This window comes from Giraffa tippelskirchi, chromosome 2, assembly GCF_054371585.1.
Source record: "Giraffa tippelskirchi isolate mGirTip1 chromosome 2, T2T-mGirTip1v1.2.pri, whole genome shotgun sequence".
Lineage (NCBI taxonomy): Eukaryota > Metazoa > Chordata > Mammalia > Artiodactyla > Giraffidae > Giraffa > Giraffa tippelskirchi.
Window position 1 is genome coordinate 149243957 of NC_137276.1, and position 26480 is coordinate 149270436.

General features: G+C 37.2%; 1 protein-coding gene across 3 annotated transcripts in view; it reads right to left on the reverse strand.

Annotated features, from left to right (window-relative positions):
- Window positions 1–1065: 1065 nt before the first annotated feature.
- The window catches only part of CCDC39 (coiled-coil domain 39 molecular ruler complex subunit), a 53997-nt gene continuing 28582 nt past the window's right edge, over window positions 1066–26480 (reverse strand). For 2 of the 3 annotated variants that reach the window (XM_081571039.1, XM_081571038.1), the window contains 9 exons: window positions 25566–25703; window positions 22132–22340; window positions 17968–18091; window positions 8013–8172; window positions 7461–7567; window positions 6425–6565; window positions 6105–6284; window positions 5880–5965; window positions 1066–1968 (listed from right to left, as the gene is read on the reverse strand). In XM_081571039.1, coding sequence (XP_081427165.1) covers window positions 1815–1968; window positions 5880–5965; window positions 6105–6284; window positions 6425–6565; window positions 7461–7567; window positions 8013–8172; window positions 17968–18091; window positions 22132–22340; window positions 25566–25703 — 1299 coding nt within the window. In that variant the 3' untranslated portion in view covers window positions 1066–1814. Of the gene's footprint in view, window positions 1969–4693; window positions 4979–5879; window positions 5966–6104; window positions 6285–6424; window positions 6566–7460; window positions 7568–8012; window positions 8173–17967; window positions 18092–22131; window positions 22341–25565; window positions 25704–26480 lie in introns of those variants that run through there. The other variant, XM_081571037.1, reaches the window with a different exon arrangement.

The window sequence follows — 26480 nt, forward strand, 5'->3', positions numbered from 1 at the left end:
GAGCTGAAGAAGGAAGGAACTTGGATCATAATGATTCTTCCCAAATTAGTAAAAACAGTATAGATGAGAATAGAGATAGGTATACATAGGAGTCATAGGTGTTTAGAATGTCATAGGCTTTAGAATCTTTCCAGTTCATGATGACACTGGATGGGTGGGTTGAAGGGTAGCGAGTATCCCCATCTATAAATGTGTAAGTGACAGAGAATGCTAGCAGAAGAAGACGCTTAGTCCTTGTTCTGTCTCTCAGTTCTTGCCAGCAATAAAATACCAAAACTTAATATAACTTAACCATTCCACAAATACTGTGCTAGGCTTTGCTTGGTGGCTCAATAATAGGTAGAAGCTACTGTTCAGTTCCAGGGCTTCCCTGATAGCTCAGTTAGTAAAGAATCTGCCTGCAATGCAGGACACTCCAGTTCAATTCCTGGGTAGGAAAGATCCACTAGAGAAGGGATAGGCTACCCACTACACTACTCTTGGCCTGGAGAATTCCATGGGGTCACAAGAGTCGGACATGACTGAGCGACTTTTCATTTTCACTATGCAATTCCAGTGTGTCAGGCCCTGTGCCTTTATATAAATTACCTGATTTCAGTAAACTTAACGTAGATAACTTTTACTGTCTCTATATTATAAATGAGAAAAAAAGCATAGGGAAGTAACTTTCCCAAGGTCACAGTACTAGTCCCTGCCTGCTTGGAATACAGTGTTGAATACTTCAACTTCCAGGTGATTTGCAAAGTAAAATAGGGCGAAGAATGAGAATTTTGGTGAACATCCAAAGTGATCCTAAGATTAATCAGTTTTTATATTTCACAAATCTCACCAGAATAATGTTTTACAAAAAAAAAACACATTCAGCTTTTTACCCATCTTATTTATTGGACTTAGCTGTCCCTTTTGCTGCCTATTACAAGAAATGACAATAAATACTCCAGTGATCCAGAGAAACAGGTTTACTACCATTACTGCCTTTCAGAAGGAATTGCAAGTGACAGTTCTAAACAGTGACAGTGTTCGTAAGAAATACTTTTTCCCAAGATTTGAAGGAGACAGTACTCATTTAAGTATATATATTCTGATACATTTATTTGAAAACCAGTTTTAAAACATAGTCATACTTCACCCTCTATTCCAGAGTTCAACGTGTTGGGCACTTATAAAGAACTGACAGAAATAACTAATTCTTAATCTGGTAGTCTACCTTTACTGGAAATTTACAGAATTCCTATTGCAAATCTAATTACACCTGGCTTTCTTTAAATTGTTTATTAAATCAAGGAAATCTTGAAAACATATTCTTGGTTGTATCTTGACAGCAGAATCTTCACTGTTTGACTTCTTTAAAGATCAGAGTGGCCTACTTCCTAGAAATTTAAGCTTCACTGTTGTTGATATATAGTGGTTCTCTTTCCTATCAGCTGTTTTCTTGGTGGAGGGAGGGGGAGAGGTAATGCTAAAAGAAGAAACTAACAGATTTCTTCTCCCAAAGTCTGAGAAATATTTCTTTTAATAATAAAACAATTTCAGGATCATCTAGGCTAAAAGAATTTAATAGTGTTATAAACTATATAGTACAGTAAATCTTTAGAGATTTCTTCCTAAAAGATTCTATTAGAAGTGAGTAGTTTCATAGCTAGCATGAAGTTTTTACATTTTCCACTGGATAAAACTTTTCTCTGGTCATTTTGTATTTCTAACACTTATCTCAGCAGGCCTCTATATCAGTATAAGGCACCCAAAAGAATAGGGTGTGATATACTATTTTAAATTTAGGAGATTTTTGGTTTTGTGACAGAGATTTAAAATGTTTATTTGCTGGTCTTTCTACTTTTACCAGTACTGGAGGCACTGCTAGCACTAGTTGGTCTGGAAGTGCTGCCAGTTAGTGGAGAGGCTGGGAAGTTCAGCTCTAACACTTTGATCGAAGTTTGAGAAGCAGAAGTGCTTGTACTCTTAGATGACCTAGAATAAAACCAGAAATACTGTAATTTAATTCAGAATTTTTATTTTAGTAGAGACCCCCTCATTAATCGCAAAGATGCCATAATCCCACAAGTACTTAAAGAGATCAAAAAAGATACACTGTTAAGAGTGCTAATAATGAATTTTAAAAGATGACCATTAATAGTATCAGGAAATTAGTTTAAAAATAAAAAGATGATAAACATAAAGTTTCAAGTCAGTAGAAAAATCGTTTTGCAAATACATTTCTATTTAAAAAATGTTTCAACTATAACTAATTTAGAATCATTAAGTATTAAAAGTTTGCCAAAATCATTCAACAAAAGGTAACAAAAGAGGCAAGAAAATTTGAGTGCTGGCAAGAGTGATTAAAATGATAATTATATACTTTGAGCCAAAAAGAAGAAAGTGAGGGAACTATTGACAGGATAAAGTGGTGGGGTCATTTGAAAAGCATAACTATCCATACAATTCTAAATGCTAAGTTTTGAAAGTATGCTTTTATGAAAGTACTAGGGTGGAATGGGTGAATTTAACTCAGATGACCATTATATCTACTACTGTGGGCAATAATCCCTTAGAAGAAATGGAGTAGCCATCATAGTCAACAAAAGAGTCTGAAATGCAGTACTTGGATGCAGTCTCAAAAAGGACAGAATGATCTCTTGTTCATTTCCAAGGCAAACCATTCAATATCACAGTAACCCAAGTCTATGCCCCAACCAGTAACACTGAAAAAGCTGAAGTTGAACAGTTCTATGAATACCTACAAGACCTTTTAGAACTAACAGCCAAAAAAGATGTCCTTTTCATTATAGCGGACTGGAATGCAAAAGTAGCAAGTCAAGAAACACCTGGAGTAACAGGCAAATTTGGCCTTGGAGTACAGAATGAAGCAGGGCAAAGGCTAATAGAGTTTTTGCCAAGAGAATGCACTGGTCAAGCAAACACGCTCTTCCAACAACACGAGAAGACCCTACACGTGGACATCACCAGATGGCCAACACTTAAATCAGATTGATTATATTCTTTGCAGCCAAAGGTGGAGAAGCTCTATACAGTCAGCAAAAACAAGACTGGGAGCAGCTGAGATAATGAACTTCTTATTGCCAAATTCAGGCTTAAATTGAAGAAAGTGGGGAAAACAATTAGACCATTCAGGTATGACCTAAATCAAATCCCTTATGATTATACAGTGGAAGTGAGAAATGGATTTAAGGGACTAGATCTGATACAGTGCCTGATGAACTATGGACGGAGCTTCGTGACATTGTACAGGAGACAGCGAGCAAGACCATCCCCAAGAAAAAGAAATGCAAAAAAGCAAAATGGCTGTCTGAGGAGGCCTTACAAATAGCTATGAAAAGAAGAGAAGCAAAAAGCAAAGGAGAAAATGAAAGATATTCCCATCTGAATGCAGAGTTCCAAAGAATAGCAAGGAGAGATAAGAAAGCCTTCCTCAGTGATCAATGCAAAGAAATAGAGGAAAACAATAGAATAGGAAAGACTAGAGATCTCTTCAAGAAAATTAGAGATACCAAGGGAACATTTCATGCAAAGATGGGCTCAATAAAGGACAGAAATGGTATGGACCTGACAGAAGCAGAAGATATTAAGAAGAGGTGGCAAGAATACACAGAAGACCTGTACAAAAAAGATCTTTACAACTCAGATAATCACGATGCTGTGATATCTCACCTAGAGCTAGACATCCTGGAATGCAAAGTCAAGTGGGCCTGAGGAAGCATCACTACAAACAAAGCCAGTGGAGGTGATGGAATTCCAGTTGAGCTATTTCAAATTCTAAAAGATGATGCTGTGAAAGTGCTGCACTCAATATGTCAGCAAATTGGAAAACTCAGCTGTGGCCACAGGACTGGAAAAGGTCAGTTTTCATTCCAATCCCAAAGAAAGGCAATGCCAAAGAATGCTCAAACTACCGCACAATTGCACTCTTCTTAAAAGCTAGTAAAATAATGCCCAAAATTCTCCAAGCTAGGGTTCAGCAATACATGAACCGTGAACTTCCAGATGTTCCAGCTGGATTTAGAAAAGGCAGAGTAAACAGAGATCAAATTGCCAACATCCGCTTGATCATGGAAAAACCAAGAGAGTTCCAGAAAAACATCTATTTCTGCTTTATTGACTATGCCAAAGCCTTTGACTGTGTGGATCACAATAAACTGTGGAAAATTCTGAAAAAGATGGGAATACCAGACCATCTGACCTGTCTCTTGAGAAACCTGTATGCAGGTCAGGAAGCAACAGTTAGAACTGGACATGGAACAACAGACTGGTTCCAAATAGGAAAAGGAGTACGTCAAGGCTGTATATTGTTACCCTGCTTATTTAACTTACATACAGAGTACATCATGAGAAACACTGGACTGGAAGAAGCACAAGCTGGAGTCAAGATTGCTAGGAGAAATATCAATAACCTCAGATATGCAGATGACACCACCCTTATGGCAGAAAGCGAAGAAGAACTAAAGAGCCTCTTGATGAAAGTGAAAGAGGAGAGTGAAAAAGTTGGCTTAAAGCTCAACATTCAGAAAACTAAGATTACGGCAAATAGATGGGAAACAATGGAAACAGTGGCTGACTTTTTTTGGGGCTCCAAAATCACTACAGGTGTTGATTGCAGCCGTGAAATTAAAAGACACTTTCTCCTTGGAAGGAAAGTTATGACCAACCTAGACAGCATATTAAAAAGCAGAGACATTACTTTGCCAACAAAGGTCCATCTAGTCAATGCTATGGTTTTTCCAGTGGTCATCATGGATGTGAGAGTTGGAGTATGAAGAAAGCTGAGTGCCGAAGAATTGATGCTTTTGAACTGTGGTGTTGGAGAAGACTCTTGGGAGTCCCTAGGACTGCAAGGAGATCCAACCAGTCCATCCTAGAGGAGATCAGTCCTGGGTATCCATTGGAAGGACTGATGTTGAAGCTGAAACTCCAATGCTTTGGCCACCTGATGTGAAGAGCTGACTCATTTGAAAGGACCCTGATGCTGGGAGAGATTGAGGGCAGGAAGAGAAGGGGATGACAGAGGATGAGATGGTTGGATGGCATCACTGACTCAATGGACATGAGTTTGGGTGAACTCCGGGAATTGTTGATGGACAGGGAGGCCTGGCATGCTGCAGTTCACAGAGTCGCAAAGAGTTGGATGTGACAACTGAACTGAACTGATCTGAGGGTATTTAAGTGGGTGCTCACCATGTTTACATATAGAGTGTTTTTGTTTTGTTTACTTAAAAAATATCTTTTAGGAAATCCTTTCATGACATCTTGCTGTGCAGTAATGAAAAGTATTATGACGCTGAATGTGGCAGATTGGGAATTTTAATATGATCATCTTTAATATTAATAATTTTGTCACCAAAGCACAGGAATGTTGACTAAATGTCTACTTGATAGAATTGTGGATAAAACTAAACTGCAGAAGTAAAGAATAATTTCCTTTTTAGCAAAACAAAGCGGCATAAATAACATTCTGACTCCTTAGATTTTACAGTGGATTTTAATCTTACAAATCTTACTCAGTATGTAGGTACAGCTAAGTGGTCCTTTTATGGTTTAATCAATTCTCCCCACACTCAGGGATGACCATGCTATGTGCATCATCCAAAATTTCACCCTGCTTTATACTGCTGAAATAGCTGATAGTCAAAAGCACTATATGTCAAACTGGAAATAATAACACCAAACAGAAGCCAGAAGGGAAGAGTCTTGTGCTGCTTGCTGGTTTCTGCCTCTGACACAAACATCAGAAGGTAGGGAAAGTGCAGGAGAGTACTAGAGTGCACTGGCAGGTCCAACAGCTATGGCATATGGAAGTGGCCGAATTTGCTTGGGATGGAAGCTGTAACCGAGTGAATCAGGAGATGGTGTTTTCTCCTTCCACTTACCTTGTTGATAACAGTGAAGTCTGGGAAGGAGATCTAGAACTGTGACGACTACTTTTAGTACTAGTTGTAGGTAGTTCTAAGCCACTCTGGAAAAATATTCAAGAGCAGTCATTAGTACCACTGCATTTCAGAATATTTTTCAGTAGATTTCATTTTATGTTGAATACCATAAATTTTTCTTCATGAAATGTTTAAGAAATATTTGACTAGAAGATAACTTATTACCTGTTGAAAGTATGTTTGAAGGATAACACCGATCTCAGCATTTTCTTGTGTGATATCAACTAACATTTCATCAATGATCTTGTGAAGCTGTTTCACTTCACGAAGTTTGATATCTTGTTCTTCTAGTGTTTCATCTTTTGTATCTTTCAAAAGACGGACTTCCTTGATGAGTTTTGCACACTGTTGGTCAACAGCAATCAATTATTTAAACCTATTTTCTAGAACTTAGTATTTTTTAATGGATGAAGGAAGATGTGAGTTTACCATTTGGAACTCCAAAACATAAATATGACAGGTCAGTTTTTTAAAGTTTCCAATACCTGTTTAGTTACTCTTTCTAATTTTGGCTTCTGTTCCTCAGTTTCTCTGTTTAATTGAAGTACATAAGCTTGCTTCTCCGTTACTTTTACTTTGACATTATTTGTTAAGTGTTCTATAACTGTTAAAGTATTTTCCATGCTCTGCAGAAAATGAATATTAACAAATTTATTGGTTAGGATCAGAAATAACTTTTATAATTGCCGCTTGTCAAGTATTTAATTCTGATTCCTTTGTTTTTGTATATATGTGCTCAGTTGCTCAGTCGTGGCCAACTCTTTGCATATATAATGTACATTCTATTGGTAGATAATAAGTATAATGGTTTTATGGATTAAGTTTTATATATATTTCCACTGGAAGGTTATTTTTATGGTATTTGGGAGAAAAACAATTCAAACAATGACTATTGAATGCACACAGTTTTCAAAGATTCCCAACTCAATCTATTCCTTTAATCAAAAAAAAAATCTCTGTAAGTGTGCTCAGTCATGTCCAGCTCTGTGACCCTTTCAACTGTAGCCTGCCAGGCTCTTCTGTTCATGGGATTTTTCAGGGAAGAATACTGGAGTGGGTTGCCATTTCCTCCTCCACTGGATCTTCCTAACTCAGGGATCGAACCCATCTCTTGTGTCTGCTGCATTGGCAGGTGGATTCTTTACCACTGAACCATCAGGGAAGCCCTTAAATGTTTATATAGAGCCTGCTTATTACCAAGCACATTGTTTTCTCACCTTTCAAATTTTTGTTTTAAAGAACGGTCTTTTAAGGTGATATTAAAGGATTTAACTGAAATAAAGATTAGTGGATAGATCATAGTTAGCTAGCTATAATTTATCAACTGATTACCAAGTAATTGTCAGGGCTTAGCACTGGGATTTTAACTAGTTAATACTTTGATCACTTTTTTCTCATTTAAGTGACATATCTCTCACTAACTGCTTCTCTAAAAAATCGTATATTAACAAGAGTAGAATAATTAGAATAGTGATAGTTAACTTTTACTAAGGGCTTATTATTAAAGCCTGTAGAATTTACCTGGATATCTTCCTGTAGTTCTCGGATTTGTCTTTGTTTGTATCTGTATTTTTCATCAGCAGCTCTTTTTTGTTCTTCTAGTTGAATTTTTACCTCATACTCAGCACCTAGAATTTAAAAGAATTTTTGTTTTAAATTTTTAACATGCTGTGTAGAAAGCAACTTTAAAATATTACATAATTTAAACTTCTAACATTTTTCATTATGAAAAGTCAAATTCCATATGTCTAATTTTTGAAAAATAGGATGTGAAATAACTATTCTTATTTTGTCAACATAGAGCACCCAGTATCCTGCTGTTTTTTTCAGATTTGAAATGAACTCCGTAGAGGATTAATATGCCACATCACTACAACTAGTAACAGGTGGAATTAACACCTTAGCACTTATTTTAAGTGGGGGAGGGAAGGGGGTTGTGGTGATTAGGTTTTCCAGCTGAATCAAACATGATGCACTTGTTTTCCTTATCGCATAGTGATCCTTTTGTTAAAATAACTATGCAGCTTTCATTGCATGTACATTCATTTAAAAGTTTCAATAATTTATACATACTAGATGGAGTCACTTTCTGAAAAGATTGTTTGTAATTGTTGTTGCAGTTGTTCAGCACTTGCAGGGTATTTCCTAGAGCATAGATTTCTTTTTCAGCTTTGTTGATCTTAGCATCCAAACTGTCACCTTCCCTTTGAAGTTCTTCTTTTTCTTGCGCAGCCTATTTAAAACAGAATAGAATAGATTGGTTAAAAGTATTTATCATGGTGGGGGGGGCAGAAGAATGTTTGTGATCAGGGCAGGAAGTACGTAACTCACAACAATACCAATTTGCCTTGGGACCTACATGCAGCACCAAGCACTTATTTCTTGCACTTGATTTACCAAATCCTGAAGGCCTTCCAAATATAGCACTTAGGATACAAAACCATGATGGAAGTTAACTAAAACATACATGAAGACTCTTGAACAAAAATGACCAAAAAATTAAGCAGGTATAAACTTTACCGAGAAAAGAAAAGGTGAAGTAGAAGAGGTTTCAAACTAGATATTAAATAAAAGGAATGTACATTTCTTGCCTGGAAGAGGCTTGGCACACTTTGTCATTTTAAATCTTAGAAGTAAAAGAGGTTAGCAAGCTATACCCATGAAAGTGAAAGTGTTAGTTGCTCAGTTGTGTCCAACTCTGCAACCCCATGGACTGTAACCCGCCAGGCTTCTCTGTCCATGGAATTCTCCAGGAAGAATATTGGAGTGGCTTGCCATTTCACTCTCCAGGGGCTCTTCCCACCCCAGGGGATTGAATATTTTTAAGAGGAAAAATAACTGCATGATTCTACTTACATAGGGTACCTAGAGTAGTCAGATTCACAAAAGCAAAGTAGATTGGTGGTTGCCAGGGATTTCAGGGAGGAATGGGGAGTTACTGTTTAACAGGTACAGTTTCACTTCTGAAAGATAAAGTTCTGGAGATGGCTGTTGTGTTGACTGCACAACAATATGAATATACTTAATACTACTGAACTGTACACTTAAAAACTATTAAAACAGCAAATTTTAAGCCCAATTTCATGTGTATATTCCTGGAGAAGGAAATGGTAACCCACTCCAGTATCCTTTCCAGTATCCTGGAAAATCCCATGGACAAAGGAGCCTGGTTGGCTACAGTCCGTGGGTTTGCAAAGAGGCAGAAGTGAGCAACTAACACTTCACTTCATGTATATATTATCATATTTTAAAACAGTTTTAATTAAAGATAATTATAATAAATGTGGCCAGGAACAAGTGAAGTCTATAAACTGCTGAAAACCAGAAATTCCTCAGTGAGTAGTCAGTGGACTTCTGGGCTAGGCCTTCTAGAGTTATACCCAAACAGTTCCAAAGCACTTCTCCAATTAAAGACTGAGAGAGATAGTATGCATATATATTTAAAAATGCCCCCATGAAAATATGGTCCTCATCACTAATCATTACAGAAATTCAAATCTACAGTGAGATACTACCTTACACCAGTCAGAACAGCCATCATTATAAAGTCTAAAAATAACACATGCTAGAGGAGGTGTGAAGAAACGGGAATCTTCCTACACTGTTGGTGGGAATGTAAATTGGTGCTGCCACTGTGGAAGACCTGTATGAAGGTTCCTGAAAAAACTAAAAATAGAGCTGCCATATGATCCAACAATCCTACTCCTGGGCATATACTCATATAAAATGATAACTCAGAAAAGATACATGGACCCCGCTGTTCACAACATTCACAAGGCATGGAAACAACTTATATGTCCATGGACAGATGAATGGATAGATGTGGTACATATATACAATGGAATATTAACTCAGCTGTAGAAAAGAATGAAATAATGCAATTTGCAGCAACATGGTGGACCTAGAGGTTATCATACTAAGTGAAGTAAGAAAGAGAAAGACAAATATCATATGATATCACTTACATGCAGACTCTAATACAAGCCTATCTATGAAACAAACAGTCCCACAGACATATTAAACAGACTTGTTTAATATTAAACTTGCAAAGGGTGGGGTAGAGGAGGGAAAGAGTGGGAGTTTGGGATTACCAGATGCAAATTTAGCCACTGGCCCACCAGGGGAGTCCAGAAGACTTGGTTTTTAATGACTAATATGGTAAAAGCAGGGTTCAGGAATCAAACCTCTAGTTCTCATTTATTCTAAGCAAGCAAAAAGTTCTCACAGTCAACATTACTGCCTCCTTCAAACCTGATCAAATTTTACATAACTTAAGATCTACAGTTTTTCTTTTTAAAGTCCTTCTCAGGTTCACTTGTGAAATTATATTTTAGTTATCTTTCCTAAAGTATTAAGATATTACAATTGGCTCAGTTACTGAAGCAAATTTGTGATAAAATGTATTTCTAAAAATAAACTGATTGACATAGAGAACAGATGTGTGGTCACCAAGGGAGAGGGGGTGGGGAAGGGATGGGAGTTTGACATTAGCAGATGCAAACCAATATATACAGGCTGGATAGACAACACGATCCTATTGAATAAACCATAATGGGAAAGAATATTGGAAAAAGAATATATGTATGTATAACTGAATCACCTTGCTGTACAGCAGAAATTTAACACTAAACAAATCAACTATAATAAAGTTTTAAAAAAACAAAAACCTATTCTTAGTCAAAATCAACTAATAATTTCTTTGGTAAAGTTATTCAATCCCAAGTATCTATCTTTAAATCAGAATGTGATCACTGGAAAAGTTTTGGTAACATTTCAATTCTTAACATTTTCACTGTTTATTGTTTTACTATGCCTCAAGATATACATTTTATATCAAATAGTATGTAATAAAAAGCTTAGCAAAAAAAAAAAAATTCTGAGATAAATTATATCTAATTCTTTCAAGTTGAGTCTAGAATTAGCAAACATTTCATTCAAAATATAGTGTAGTGGGAAAAAGCTAGGATGAGGCAAAACAGCTAAGTTTTAGTTGCAGATTTCCCACTAGTAAGCTGAATAGCATTAAATAATTTACTTCACTTCTCCAAGTTCAGTTTGTCAAATAAAAGGGTTGGATTTGTTCATTTATACAAATTCCTGATCTAATTCCATATATACCTTAAACTTCTAAACCTTTATGATCCCATTTGCCTCTGAATCACCAATTATATAATGTTTACCTTTTATCCTGGGTTAGAAGAGCAGTTATTTGAAAAAAATGTTTATACCTTTCTGTCAACATTTTAAAGTAATTTTATTGGGCTATTTCATTAAATTCTGATCAGAATGGAACTGCTTCCTTATAAAGATAAAAGGGAACTTGGAAATGTGATTTGAAAGATGCCAGACCTTCACTGATTGCTGATTATATTTTTTCTGACTCTAAGAGTCAGATATAGAAGCTACTAAGGTGGGAAAGTTTGAAGGCAGGAGGAGAAGGGGACGGCGGGACAAGATGGTTGAATAGCATCACCAACTCAATGGACATGAGTTTGAGCAAGCTCCAGGAGATGGTGAAGGATAGGGAAGTCTGGTGTGCTGTAGTCCATGGGGTCGCAAAGAGTCACACATGACTGAGTGAACAATACAAGGTGGGTAAAAGGGAACACGACCATGTGTGTAACATAGACAAGAGGATACTTGCAGGACCAAAAATGAGGACTGTGGGTTGAACTGTTAACCTAAAAAAAAAAAAAATACAAGAAGTCCCAACCCTCAGTACCTCAGAATGTGACTATATTTGGAAATAAGGTCTTTGTAGATGTAGTCACGGAGAAGGCAACGGCACCCCACTCCAGTACTCTTGCCTGGAATATCCCATGGATGGAGGAGCCTGGTGAGCTGCAGTCCGTGGGGTCGCAAAGAGTCAGACATGACTGAAGCGACTTAGCAGCAGCAGCAGCAGATGTAGTCAAGTTATGATGAACTCATTAGGGTAGGCCCTAGTCCACTATCTCTAGTGTCCTTACAAAAATGGGAAATTTGAACACAGACAAAGAGGAAAGGCTGAAGAGATAAGAAGAATGCCATGTGAAGAGGAAGGCAGAGCTAATGATGATGCTTCCATAAGCTAAGGAATTCCAAAGACTGCCAGCAAACCACCAAAAACTAAGAGGCATATAACATATTGTCCCTCCCAACCCTTAGAAAGAACCAATCCTACTGACACCATCATCTTGGACTTCCAGCCACTACAAACTGTGAGATGTCTGTAGCATAAGCTACCTAATTGTGACACTTTGTTATAGCAGCTCTAACAAATTAATACAAGGGGTCAGCAAACAGTATGGGAAAGAGTAAATACTTGAGGCTTTATGGGCCAGTGAGTCTCTAAACCACTAGTACTTAGTGCCACTGCTATTGTAGCATGAAAGCAGCTAGAGGCAATACATAAATGAATGAGTTTATGTATTGTGTGGTTCAGCGCTTATTTATAAAATGGTAGTGGGCAGCATTTAGCCCAGAGTCCCTGGTTTGCTTACCCCTGAAATAAGAGTATGCAGAAAACAGTGGTTTGCTCTATAACCAAACTCCTCTCTCCCAGTGCTATAAACATACATATAAGTGCCTATCAGAAAAGACCACCTTCGGGAGGAATGTAAAGGACATAAGGAAGGGAAAGGAGCCTGAATTGAGTGAATTTACATCCTAAGTCTACCACATTCAAAACTAAAAATGATGTTTAGCTTGTAAGTTTTTTCCAGCAGTGAAACTGCTGAAATAGTATTTTCAAAAAGTGAAATATTAGGCTCATATGAACATAACATGAACATGTCAAAGATGTTATCCAATTTATTAGTAAAAGAACCAGTAAGACATTTAGACAAGTTCAAAAAGAGAATTAGAACAGATTTTATATACATACAGAGTCAGAAATGCTGAAATTAATTTTCTTATAGATATAAAACTGGCTAATATATTTTAGGGGAATAAAATATAATGCTTGGGTTATCTTTCCTACAAGCATAAGTGAGTTGTATTACACTGGACAAAATTCATTTGCATTGTTATGAGTGAGAATCATATGCGTTACCATCATCATTTTTCCATAAGATAATGTCTATCCCTCTAGAGAATGGTAAAATATATTAGTCAACAGAAAATCAGTCAGAGGTGTGCATTCCTATAGAATCAGATAATCCCTGGAGGGCCTGCTAGAAAATGGCAAGCCCTCTCTCACCATGCAGTGGCATCATTGCACACCCACTGATTGCTTTTCCCCCTTTTCAGACCATGGATGATTTTTCTCAACATAAACCAGACTGACTTTAGTTATTAAAGAAAGTTTCAGTTTTATACATCTGGCAAACATGAGGTATAATGAGTAAAACATTTAAATATGCTATAAACAAAACATGTAAATAACTGTGTGGCAAGCTATGAACACTGGAGAAGATGGAAAGTGGAATGTAGCATCAGGAAATTGAGAACAACTGATAGCCTTGGTTAATGTCACATATTAGTTATATTGGTGCAAAGGAATACTTCTCCTCATATGACTTGCCTGTTTCTTCCTAAAAAGTGGATACTTCCCATCAACATCATCATCATAACAGCAATGACAATAATGACAGCTAACATTCATTGAACCGTGAACTTCCAGGTGTTCAAGCTGGTTTTAGAAAAGGCAGAGGAACCAGAGATCACATTGCCAACATCCGCTGGATCATCAAAAAAGCAAGAGAGTTTCAGAAAAACATCTATTTCTGCTTTATTGACTATGCCAAAGCCTTTGACTGTGTGGATCACAATAAACTGTGGAAAATTCTGAAAGAGATGGGAATACCAGACCATCTGACCTGTCTCTTGAGAAATCTGTATGTAGGTCAGGAAGCAACAGTTAGAACTGTACATGGAACAACAGACTAGTTCCAAATAGGGAAAGGAGTACGTCAAGGCTCTATATTGTCACCCTGCTTATTTAACTTATATGCAGAGTACATCATGAGAAACGCTGGGCAGGAAGAAACACAAGCTGGAATCAAGATTGCCGGGAGAAATATCAATAACCTCAGACATGTGGATGACACCACCCTTATGGCAGAAAGTGAAGAAGAACTAAAGAGCCTCTTGATGAAAGTGAAAGAGGAGAGTGAAAATGTTGGCTTAAAGCTCAACGTTCAGAAAACTAAGATCATGGCGTCTGGTCCCATCACTTCATGGCAAATAGATGGGGAAACAGTGGAAACAGCATCGGACTTTATTTTTTTGGGCTGCAAAATCACTGCCGATGGTGATTGCAGCCATGAAATTAAAAGACGCTTACTCCTTGGAAGGAAGGTTATGGCCAACCTAGATAGCATATTTTAAAAGCAGAGACATTACTTTGCCAACAAAAGTCCGTCTAGTCAAGGCTATGGTTTTTCCAGTGGTCATGTATGGATGTGAGAGTTGGACGGTGAAGAAAGCTGAGGACCAAAGAATTGATGTTTTTGAACTGTGGTGTTGGAGAAGACTCTTGAGAGTCCCTTGGACTGCAAGGAGATCCAATCAATCCATCCTAAAAGAAATCAATCCTGGGTGTTCATTGGAAGGACTGATGTTGAAGCTGAAACTCCAATACTTTGGCCACCTCATGCGAAGAGTTGACTCATTGGAAAAGACCCTAATGCTGGGTAGGATTGGGGGCAGGAGGAGAAGGGGACGACAGAGGATGAGATGGTTGGATGGCATCACTGACTCGATGGACATGGGTTTGGGTAGACTCCGGAGTTGGTGATGAACAGAGAGGCCTGGCATGCTGCAATTCATGGGGTCGCAAAGAGTCGGACACGACTGAGCGACTGAACTGAACTGAACATTCATTGAGAGCTCATTTTGTTCCAGGCGCTGCTTTAAGGGCTTTACATATATTTTCTCATTTACTTCTTACAACAAAAGCAACAGTATCCTAATTTTGCAAGTGAGGACACTGAGGCCCCAAATGGTTAAGTAACTTATTCAAGGTCACCTACCTAATCAGTGATAGAATTAAGACTCAGACGAAAGCACTCTAACTCCAGTGCTTTTTATGTAACTCTCATCAGAGCCCTTGTTGGGAGAGAAACTTCACTGCAATTGCAGCATCTATCTACTTCCCAACAATTAACAGAATAGAGCCTCCAATTCACCACTTGGGAACCTTCAAAACCTGAGAGGGGGAAAATACTGTTAATAGTGGGCAGAAGCCTGAGGTACTAAAGACTGATGAGATATAAGAACCATTGGAGATCTGGGACTCATTTCTCATATAGGTTGGATGGAATTTCCTGAGGCAAAGTGGCAGACATATCACACAGTGTAGTATGTGTTCAGGGCAGCCTAAAAGAAGGGCTACGGAAGGAAACTTAGAAGAGTAAGTAGAAGTCAAATGGAGGGTGCATCCACAGGGGCCATCCTCTAAAAGTATGACCTGGAGATCTCCTCCCCACTCCTATTCATGTAAGATAATGTGTTAATATTACAATTTCCATTCCTTCTTTGAACTGTGTTGAGTAACTTTCAGACCTCCCTGCAAAGGAAATTACACCTGTTCAGGGCATTTTCTACAAGGGAAAGATGAACACAGAAGCAGTCAGGAAGGAAACTGCATCTAATTCCTGATCACTTCTAAATTTCCTTTAGGGTTACAAGGTAAAGATAACCACAAGATGGCAGTCAACTCTCAAAACATCAGAAAAAAAACCAAGTAAATTCATCTGATCTGTTTGTCTCCTAATATGAAGGCAAAGGAACAGCCCCCTTCCTCTCTGGATATCTGCCATACCAAGACAGCAATGGTAAACTGGAATGTAAGATTCAGAGGTGGTGGAGCTCCAGGAGACAAAGTCTAGGCTTGTGGTCATATGAGTGGATACAGTGAAGTAAAGCTTTGAGCCTAAAGTGCTGAATGAGTTGTCACAAGCATGTGATACCCGAGTGATAGTAGGTCTTAGAGTAAAAGAGTTTATGAACTTTGAATAAATGAAGGAACATAACATGGCACAGGTGCGAAGAACTGACTCACTAGAAAAGACCCTGATGCTGGGAAAGATTGAAGGCAGGAGGAAAAGAGGATGACAGAGGATGAGATGGTTGGATGGATCACCGACTCAATGGACATGAGTTTGAGTAAACTCTGGGAGTTGATGAGGGACAGGGAAGCCTGGTAGGCTGCAGTCCATGGAGTTGCAAAGAGTCAGAAACGACTGAGCTACTGAACTGAAGTGAAATGAACTGAACATGACACAAATAATAGCCAAAAAAACCCAAAACAAACCTGTGTCAGAATGGTCTAGGCCTTTCTTTGACCTCATATGTATAAAACTAATAGTCCTTCAGTACCTGCATCTAGCAACTCATGTTCTATGACCCTAATTATGTGCAATAGCTACTGGAGTGTTATGAAATTTGGAATTCCATGGCAAAAAAAAAAAAAAATGCCATTTTGGTTGTTAACAAAGAGCTTAGGATTCATTCCAATCCCAAAGAAAGGCAATGCCAAAAAATGTTCAAACTACCGCACAATTGCACTCATCTCACACGCTAGTAAAGTAATGCTCAAAATTCTCCAAGCCAGGCTTTAGCAATACGTGAACTGCGAACTTCCAGATGTTCAAGCTGGTTTAGAAAAGGCAGAGAAACCAGATTTCAAATTGCCAACATCCGCTGGATCATCGAAAAAGCAAGAGAGTTCCAGAAACACATCTATTTCTGCTTTATTGACTATGCCAAAGCATTTGACTGTGTGGATCACAATAAACTGTGGAAAATTCTGAAAGAGATGGGAATACCAGACCACCTGACCTGCCTCTTGAGAAACCTGTATGCAGGTCAGGAGGCAACAGTTAGAACTGGACACGGAACAACACACTGGTTCCAAATAGGGAAAGGAGTACGTCAAGGCTGTATATTGTCACCCTGCTTATTTAACTTATATGCAGAGTACATCATGAGATGTACTAGGCTGAAGCACAAGCTGGAATCAAGATTGCTGGGAGAAATATCAATAACCTCAGATATGCAGATGACACCACCCTTATGGCAGAAAGTGAAGAAGAACTAAAGAGCCTCTTGAAGAAAGTGAAAGAGGAGAGTGAAAATGTTGGCTTAAAGCTCAACATCCAGAAAACTAAGATCATGGCATCCGGTCCCATCACTTCATGGCAAATAGATGGGGAAACAGTGGAGACAGTGGCTTACTTTATTTTTGTAGGCTCCAAAATCACTGCAGATGGTGACTGCAGCCATGAAACTAAAAGACGCTTACTTCTTGGAAGGAATGTTATGACCAACCTAGACAGCATATTAAAAAGCAGAGACATTACTTTGTCAACAAAGGTCCATCTAGTCAAGCCTATGGTTTTTCCAGTAGTCATGTATGGATGTGAGAGTGGGACTATAAAGAAAGCTGAGTGCCAAAGAATTGATGCTTTTGAACTGTGGTGTTGGAGAAGACTCTTGAGAGTCCCTTGAACAGCAAGGAGATCCAACCAGTCCATCCTGAAGGAGCTCAGTCCTGGGTGTTCATCGAAAGGACTGATGTTGAAGCTGAAACTCCAATACTTTGGCCACCTGATGTGAAGAGCTGACTCATTTGAAAAGACCCTGATGCTGGGAAAGATTGAGGGCAGGAAGAGAAGGGGACCACAGAGGATGAGACGGTTGGATGGCATCACCAACTCAAACGACATGAGTTTGGGTGAACTCCGGGAACTGGTGATGGACAGGGAGGCCTGGCGTGCTGTGGTTCATGGGGTTGGAAAGAGTCGGACACGACTGAGTGACTGAACTGAACTGAATGGGTACTTCATTTTACCACAACTGTAAATCCATTAGAAGCAGAAGTGTAAGTCACTCAGTCATATCCAACACTTTGAGACTCCATGTACTGTAGCCCACCAGGCTCCTCTGTCTGTGGAATTCTCCAGGCAAGAATACTGGAGTGGATAGCCATTCTCTTCTCCAGAGGATCTTCCTAACCCAGGGATTGAAGCCTGGTCTCTTCCATTACAGATGGATAATTTACCATCTGAGCCACCAGGGAAGCCCATAAATCCATTAAGCTTACCTTTATTACATAGTAGGCTTGTGTTTTCTCCTCTTCTCCTTCAGGAGGCAGCATAACAACAGTAAGAATTTCATATCTATTCTTCAGCTTATCAATTTTACTTAGCCGCTCATGAAACTCAGCACTAACATGAAAAGAAAAATTAAACACTGAAAAACAAACTATAGTTTTTAAAGAACTATACTGTTCTTAGAGATATCTGTATTTGTGTTACTACTGAAACAGTTTAAATAGGTTCTCACTTTGCAGTTTTACACTTCAGTTTGAAAACAGGAAATCAGTCCTGAATATTCATTGGAAGGACTGATGCTAAAGCTGAAACTCCAATACTTTGGCCATCTGATGCGAGGAACCAACTCATTGGAGAAGACCCTGATGCTGGGAAAGATTGAAGGTGAGAGGAGAAGGGGACAACAGAGGATGAGATGGCTGGATGGCATCACTGACTCCTTGTATATGAGTTTGAGTAGGCTCCGGGAGTTGGTGATGGATAGGGAAGCCTGGCATGCTGCAGTCCATGGGGTCGCAAAGAGTCAGACACGACTGAGCAACTGAAATGAACTGAACTGAACTGTGAAAGGTCTAAGATTTCACCCTATTTGAAAACTACCAAGTTAGTCTGCCACTTTCATGGATGCTGGCAGAAAACACAAGATATCTGAGTCACAGAAAAAGGACTTTACCACTCATTGGCATACCAAGTAGCATGAGCTGCCTATTTCATTGGTTCCCCTTGCTCTTGAAGTCACGTGCAAGTGAGGAGGGGCTCAAATGGATCCTGCACATACAATAGGTTTATGTCACAACTGAAGAACTCAAGCTTAGCTAATCCAAATATTTCATAATGGGAAATAAGCAAACGTACCTAACCTTTGCTCCGGAGGGAGATAGTATCTCTAGCTCCCAAGACTATTCACTATCCAAATATCCTTTAAAAGAGTCCAATGCAAATCAAAACCACAATAAGATATCACCTCACACCCACAAGAATGGCTACTATCAAAACGACAAAAAAAAAAAGTATTGGTGAAGGTGCAGAGAAACTGAACCTTTAAGAACTCTTGGTGGGACAGTAAAATGGTGCAACCACTATGAAAAATATGGCAGTTCCTCAAAAAATTAAAAATAAAATAGCCATATGATCCAGTCATTCTACTTCTGGGTATATATTCTAAAGAACTGAAAACAGTTTTCAAAGACATGTCTGCACATCAATGTTCATATATTATTCACAATAGTTCATAATAGCCAAGAAGTGGAAGCAAGCCAAATGTCCACAGACAGATGAATGGATAAAATGTGATACATACATACAATGAAGTATTACTCAGCCTTAGAAAATCTGTCACATGCTACATGGGTGAGTCTTGTGGACATTATGCTAAATAAAATAAGCCAGTCACAAAAAGATAAATATCAATACTACATGACCCACTTATGTGAGGCATCTACTGTAGTCAGATTCATACAGGCAGAAAAAATAGTGGCTATCAAGGGCTAGGGGAAGGGGAAAATGCAAAGCTAATATTTAATGGGTATAGAGTTTCAGTTTTACAAGATGAAAAAGTTCTAGAGATCTGGTGCTCAAAAATGTGGAAATACTAATACTACTAACTACATTTTTAAATGGTTAAGATAAATTTTCGGTGTTTTTCACCAAAAATTTTTTTAAATATGGTCCAGAACAGGATAGCTATTGCCTCTCCTCGCAAGGTATGCAGAAATATGAGAAACCTTTGGAGAATTATCTCCTGAGATTTATAGCCTTAAAATTGCTGGTTACTTTCTTCCTTTATTCCAGTAAATTTATATTTTTAAATCATTTTTAACTTATTTTATAATAATACTAATAATGCTAATATATGTACAGCAATATGGAGACTCATTTGCCTGCTACAATTTCATGAAAATAAGCCTTCCAACCATAGTGAAAAGAAATCTTCAACATACCAGGTTCCTACTCCTAAAGAAAGTTGATGGTAAAATATAGTAAGTATCAGAAGTTATAGCTTTGCTTGTTTTTAAGTATTAATAGTGTTTCATCAGAAAATCTTTACTCATCCTTTATGTGATTGTAAAAGACAAGCCTTGTTGGCCTTTCAGCTTAAGATTGTGGACCAAGCACAAACATATGTCTCCTCTTGCCTAAAAGAGAAAATATTAAAAGGAAAAAAAAACCCACCACAGCTCTGGAAACAATAAAGATAATTTTCTTTATGAATGAAAAAATGGAAAACAAATGTGATATGATTGAGAGGAGAAAAAAAGGAGATACAGAAGATTATGCAGAAATAAGAGCCATTTTTCATGAAAGAAGTCTAAAAAAATTTTCAGAGAGAAAAATAAGAAATTTACTAAAATAGATGCAAGAAAAAATACAAGAGCCACATTGCCCCATAACCAATAAATAAACTGAATCAACAGTTCAACTGAACTAAATCTTCCTCAAAAAACTCCAGATGTCCAAAGGCTTTACCGGTGAGGTGTTCAGAAATTCAAGAAAGATGTAATTCTGCTCTTTTACAAACTTACCTAGAGTATAGAAAAAAAAGAAACACAGAAATCATTTTATAAAAGTAGATGTAACCTTAATAACCTGATAATTTGACAAGGACAGGAGAGAAAGAAGAGCTATAAGCATAGAATATAAAAATTATATAAAAATATTAGCAAACAAAATCTAGATACATACAAAATATAATATGTGACAGTTACATTTACTATAGGAAGTTAAGTTAGTTTAACTTTGAAAAGGCAATCAATATACAGTTTTCAATTATATTAACAGATTGAAGAAGCTGTATCATATCAATGACTGAAAAAAATACATAATAAAAGTCAACATTTATTTCTGATTAAACAAATTGAAACAACCTCTTAGCAAAGAATGAAAATAGATGGGATCTCTCTTAATATTGTAAAAAGAATCTCAAAAAACACTATAGTAAACTTGATACTTAATGATAAAACAATGAACACTTTCCCTTTGAGATCAAACACCTGCAAGACAAGGGTACCTGCAATCACCATTACTATTTGGCATTGATCCAGAGGTTAAATAGCAAGAACAAGAAAAGTTATAAAGGTTGAAAAGGAAGACACAAAACTGTTTTTTGCAAATGATGTCAATTAAATACCTGGAAGGTAGAATCTACAGATCAACTGTTAGAATTAATAAAAGTTTAAGCAAAGTTGCTGAATACTTAATATATAGAAACCAATTGCATTTCTATATACCAGCAACAAATCAAAAATGAAATGCTTTAAAAAGATATAACATTGACAGTAACATTTAAAAAGTAGCATGTATCCAGAAATAAATCTTATACAAGATAGGTGAAATCTCTAGGGAAAAATTGCTTCAATAAATGCAGCTATTGGGTATCCATAGGGAAAGCATTTTATCGGACCCTTGGACATGCATGCATACTCAGTTGCTTCAGTCATGATCAACTGTATGTGACCCCACAGCCAATAGCCCAATAGGCTTCTCTGTCCATGGGATTTTCCTGGAAAGAATACTGGAGTGAGTTGCCATGCTCTTTTCCAGGGGATCCTCCCGACCCAGGGGGGATCCTGGGTCCCCCTGCAGGATCCTGAACCCGCACCTCCTGCATCTCCATTGCAGGCAGATCCATAAGGGAAAGCATGTTATTGAACCCTTACCACAAGCTATATACAAAAACCAGTTCCAAGGGGATTGGTGATCTTAACGTAAAATGATAAATCTGCAGAACAAGGAGTTAGCCTAGGGAAAGAGAGAGAGAGAGAGAAAAAAAAGCATAGATTTACTGCTAAAATATGGCCTATGTATTATATTAATCTTCCCTGGTGGTTCAAACAGTAAAGATTCTGCCTGCAATGCTGGAGACCCAGGTTCAATCCCTGGGTCAAGAAGATCCCTTGGAGAAGGAAATGGCTACCCACTCCAGTATTCTTGCCTGGAGAATTCCATGGACAGAGGAGCCTGGTAGGCTACAGTCTATGGGGGGGCAAAAGAGTCAGACACGAGTGAGCACACACACACACATTATATTAATAGCCTTTTCAAACAAATAAGAAAAAGATGGACATCCAAGGTGGTGGAGGGAGCAGTTAGTTCTTCTAATATTACTCTTATGTTTTCAAAATTCATTAGCGATATTTTAAAATTCTAATTATTACCTTATATTTTGCCTTTCTTGATCAACATATCTTATTTGTGATGCAAGCATTGTTTTGTGAACCTTAATTTCTTCAGTCCGTTCTTCCATAGCTCTGTGTAATTGTTGTTTTCTTTTTTCCAGAGAAAGAACTTCTTCTGCCTTACTGTGAAGCAGTTCTCGAGTACGTTTAACCTCAAGTTTTAAAAGATTGTCTTCTATCATCAAGTCCTATCAACATAACAAAATCATCAAATATTGAAACAATTATTTGTATAATCAATCCAAAATATGTTTCTTTTTTATTGCTACAAAAGTCAAACTTGAAAATAGAATTTTTTCTAATTTGACCATTTTCCAAGATATTATTTAGGGTTAAGTTTAGATTGCTCTGAGTCATAACTCTGCTTTTTCCTTTTAAGAGAAGAGTTTATGACTATTCCAACTTTTATTATAATGTAATTATAAATTCAAGTTTTACTATTAATAAAAAAACAAAAAAAGTTATTCCTAAAATTGAAAGTTACAATATCCAGAAAATATATGATGCCCTATGGATAAGCATTTTTATATTTTAAACTAATTCTTACAAGATAATGTGTAAATACATCTTTCTTTTAAAATAGTTCAATTTTAAGTAGAATACTGAAGGAGAATCATGAGTAAAATAGAGTACAGAAGCAGAAGAGATTAAGAAGAGGTGGCAGGAATACAAAGAACTGTACAAAAAAGATCTTAATGACCCGAATAACCACAGTGTTGTGGTCACTCACCTAGACTTGGACATCCTGAAGTGTGAAGTCAAGTGGGCCTTAGGAGGCATTACTACAAACAAAGCTAGTGGAGGTGATTGAATTCCAGCTGAGCTATTTCAAATCCTAAAAGATTAAGACTTTTAAAGTACCGCACTCAATATGCCAGCAAACTTGGAAAACTTAGAAGTGACCACAGGACTGGAAAAGTCAGTTTTCATTTGAATCCCAAAGAAGGGCAATGCCATAGAATGTTTAAACTACCATACAGTTGTACTCATTTCACATGCTATCAAAGTTATGCTCAAAATCCCTCAAGCTAGGCATCAATAGTATGTGAAACAAGAACGTCTAGATGTGCAAGCTGAGTTTCAAAGAGGCAGAGGAACCAGAGATCAAATTGCCAATATGTCATGAATCATGGAGAAAGCAAAGGAGTTCCAAAAAAAAATCTGCTTCATTAACTATGCTAAAGCTTACTTCATGGTTCAAAACAAACTGTGGAAAATTCTTAAAGAGATGGGAGTACCAGACCACCTTACCTGCCTCTGAGAAACCTGGTATGCAGGTCAAGAAGCAACAGTTAGAACCAGACATGGAACAATTGACTGGTTCAAAATTGGAAAAGGAGTATGACAAGACTGTATATTGTCACCCTGCTTATTTAAGTTGTATGCAGAGTACATCATGTGAAATGCTGGGCTGGATGAATCACAAGCTGGAATCAAGAATACTGGGAGAAATATCAACAACCAGAGATATACAGATGATACCACTCCAATGGCAGAAAGTGAAAAGGAACTGAAGAGCCTCTTGATGAGATGAAAGAGGAGAGTGAAAAAGCTGGCTTGAAATTCAACATTCAAAAAAGTAAGATCATGGCATCCAGTCCCATCACTGGAAGGTTGAGAGCCAAAGAAAGAATTGATGCTTTCGAACTGTGGTGTTGGAGAAGACTATTGAGAGTCCCTTGGGCTGCAAGGAGATCAAACCAGTCAATTCTAAAGGAAATCAACCCTGAATATTCATTGGTAGGACTTATGCTGAAACTGAAGCTCTAATACTTTCGCCACCTGATGCAAAGAGCCAACTCATTGGAAAAGACTTTAATGCTGGGAAAGACTGAAGGCAGGAGTAGAAGAGGATGACAGAGGATGAGACAGTCAGATAGCATCACCAACCAATGGACTGAGTTTGACCAAGCTCCAGAAGTTGGTGATGTAGGAGGAAGCCTTGCTATAGTCCATGGGGTTGCAAAGAGTCAGACATGGCTTAGTGACTGAACAACAACAGAGTACTGACACAAGATCACACTTAATAGATCTATTTTCAGAAGAGAAAGCCCAGAAAAAATACTCCAGAATATAAGATTTTACTATTTCAAGACAAAGCTTGTTATTTATAGCAAAGATTAAGCCCCCATGTCTCATATGTACCAGAAATAAATTCCAGATCATGTAATGTAAGAGATCTCTTAATGTAAGAGATGAAACCAAATGTAGCCACTAGAAATAGTAAATATTTTTAGTGTGACTAAAAAGTTTCTAAGCATAAAACTTATACAGGGAAGAACACTTAAACATATGATGTTTAAAAAAAGTTTTATGGAAAAAAACTGAATAGAAGTTTAAAGATAATGGGACAAATACTTGTGAGTTAATATTTAATATATGAAGATCTTTTGCTAAGTATTTTAAAAATGTAAACCACCTAATGGAAATATAAGCAAGAAAATGAACTAGAAATCCAAAAGAAAAATTATGGAAAATAACATAGCAGAAAAAATGCTTAAACATTTTCAATGAAACGTAAATATTTTAAACTTTATGCTTAAAATGTCTTAAAATGTCACTAACTTTAAAATGCAGGCTTCCCTGGTGGCTCAGATGGTAAAGCGTCTGCCTGCAATGTGGGATACCCGGGTTCTATCCCTGGGTCAGGAAGATCCCCTGGAGAAGCAAATGGCAACCTGCTCCAGTACTCTTGCCTGGAAAATTCCATGGACAGAGGAGCCTGATAGGCTACAGTCCGTGGGGTTGCAGAGAGTTGGACACAACTGAGCAACTTCACTTCACTCACAACTTTAAAAGGCAGACTAAAAACAATTAAATACCATGGTTGCCCATCTAACTAACAGTAATTTTATACATTATATTATCCAGCCCTGGTGGTGGTGAATAAAATAGAATGCTTATACATTACTGGTGGTAGTATTAATTGAACCCTCTGGAAGGCAACTGGCTTGAAAACCATTTCAAGATACTAGAAATATACATTCTTTTGAACCATAATTATACAGCTAGAAATTTATCCTAAGGAACTATATGAACAACTGTACAATGAAGTATGTGCACAGTACATGAGAGTACTATCTATAATAGCCAAACACTGGAAAAAAATACATATCCAAAAATAGATGGTCAAATAAATTATAGTAGCTTCATGCAATGGGGTGTAGGAAGTCTTTAAAGATACTTAATGTTTAGAAAACATGTATAATATATTTTTAAATTTTTGAATACAATATATAAATCCATTTTATTTAAAAGACTGAAAGGCAATAATATACTATAACACTGCTTATTATCTGTACAGTGATTATAATGACTTTTTCCTTTATAATTTGGTATATTTAAAATTTTTCTACAATTAGCATGAAAATATGTGGGTTTTAATATTATATATAAACATGACTTTATTGCACCTGTTTTAAAGCTTTGGCTTTAGTAAGTTCTTTCTCTGATCTGTCATTGAAAAGCGTTAGTTCATTTATTTTGGTCACGAGGGACTGTTTTTCATCACGATATTTACTATTTGACTTCTTGGTAAAGTAAAGATCATTCTGTAAAAAGGAAAAAAGGTACATAAGTACATATTTTAAATAACAATATTAAATGCATGACACATTGAATTATATGCTCCATTAAATATTTATAATAATCAGATTTTTAAATCTCACCCCTTCATACTCTGACATCTCTAATAGGATATACATGGATATTCACATAGAAACACTTTCATTTTTATTATTTATTGATGTTTGGGTTCAGTTTGATTTTAGTAATTCTAGAAAATATCATGTATGATTACCGTTCAAACTGAATTATTAAGTGATTGCTATTTTGGGGAAGACATGGGAGGGCAGAGTTCGAGTTTTGTTTAAACACAGGGTTCACCTTCTGTAGTTCATCATTTGATTCAACCCAAGCCCAGAAGGTAAAAATGTTAACAGTCTGAGAAAGCACAGGGTTTTAGTTAACTACAAGCTCTGGAATTAGATGGCCTTAATTACTTATCAGCCATCCAACACCAGTGGGCAAGCTATTCTTCCTTAGTTTCCTCATTTCTAAAATGGAGATGATAACAACACCTACCTACCTGGGCTGTTGTGGAGGGTTAAAAAAGTTACTGTAGTATGTGCAACAATGTTTGACCCAGGGAAATGTTGTTTTGATTATTATTATGTATATAATCACATATTGCTGAAGAGAAAAATGCTAGATAAGATCTAATTCTGTCGAACGAATGAATGGGTCATACATACTCATCAGTTTTCCAGCTTTATACAAGTTTGCATCCTCCCTCCCACCCAGAACTAGAATGAGGTTTGCTCTCTTTG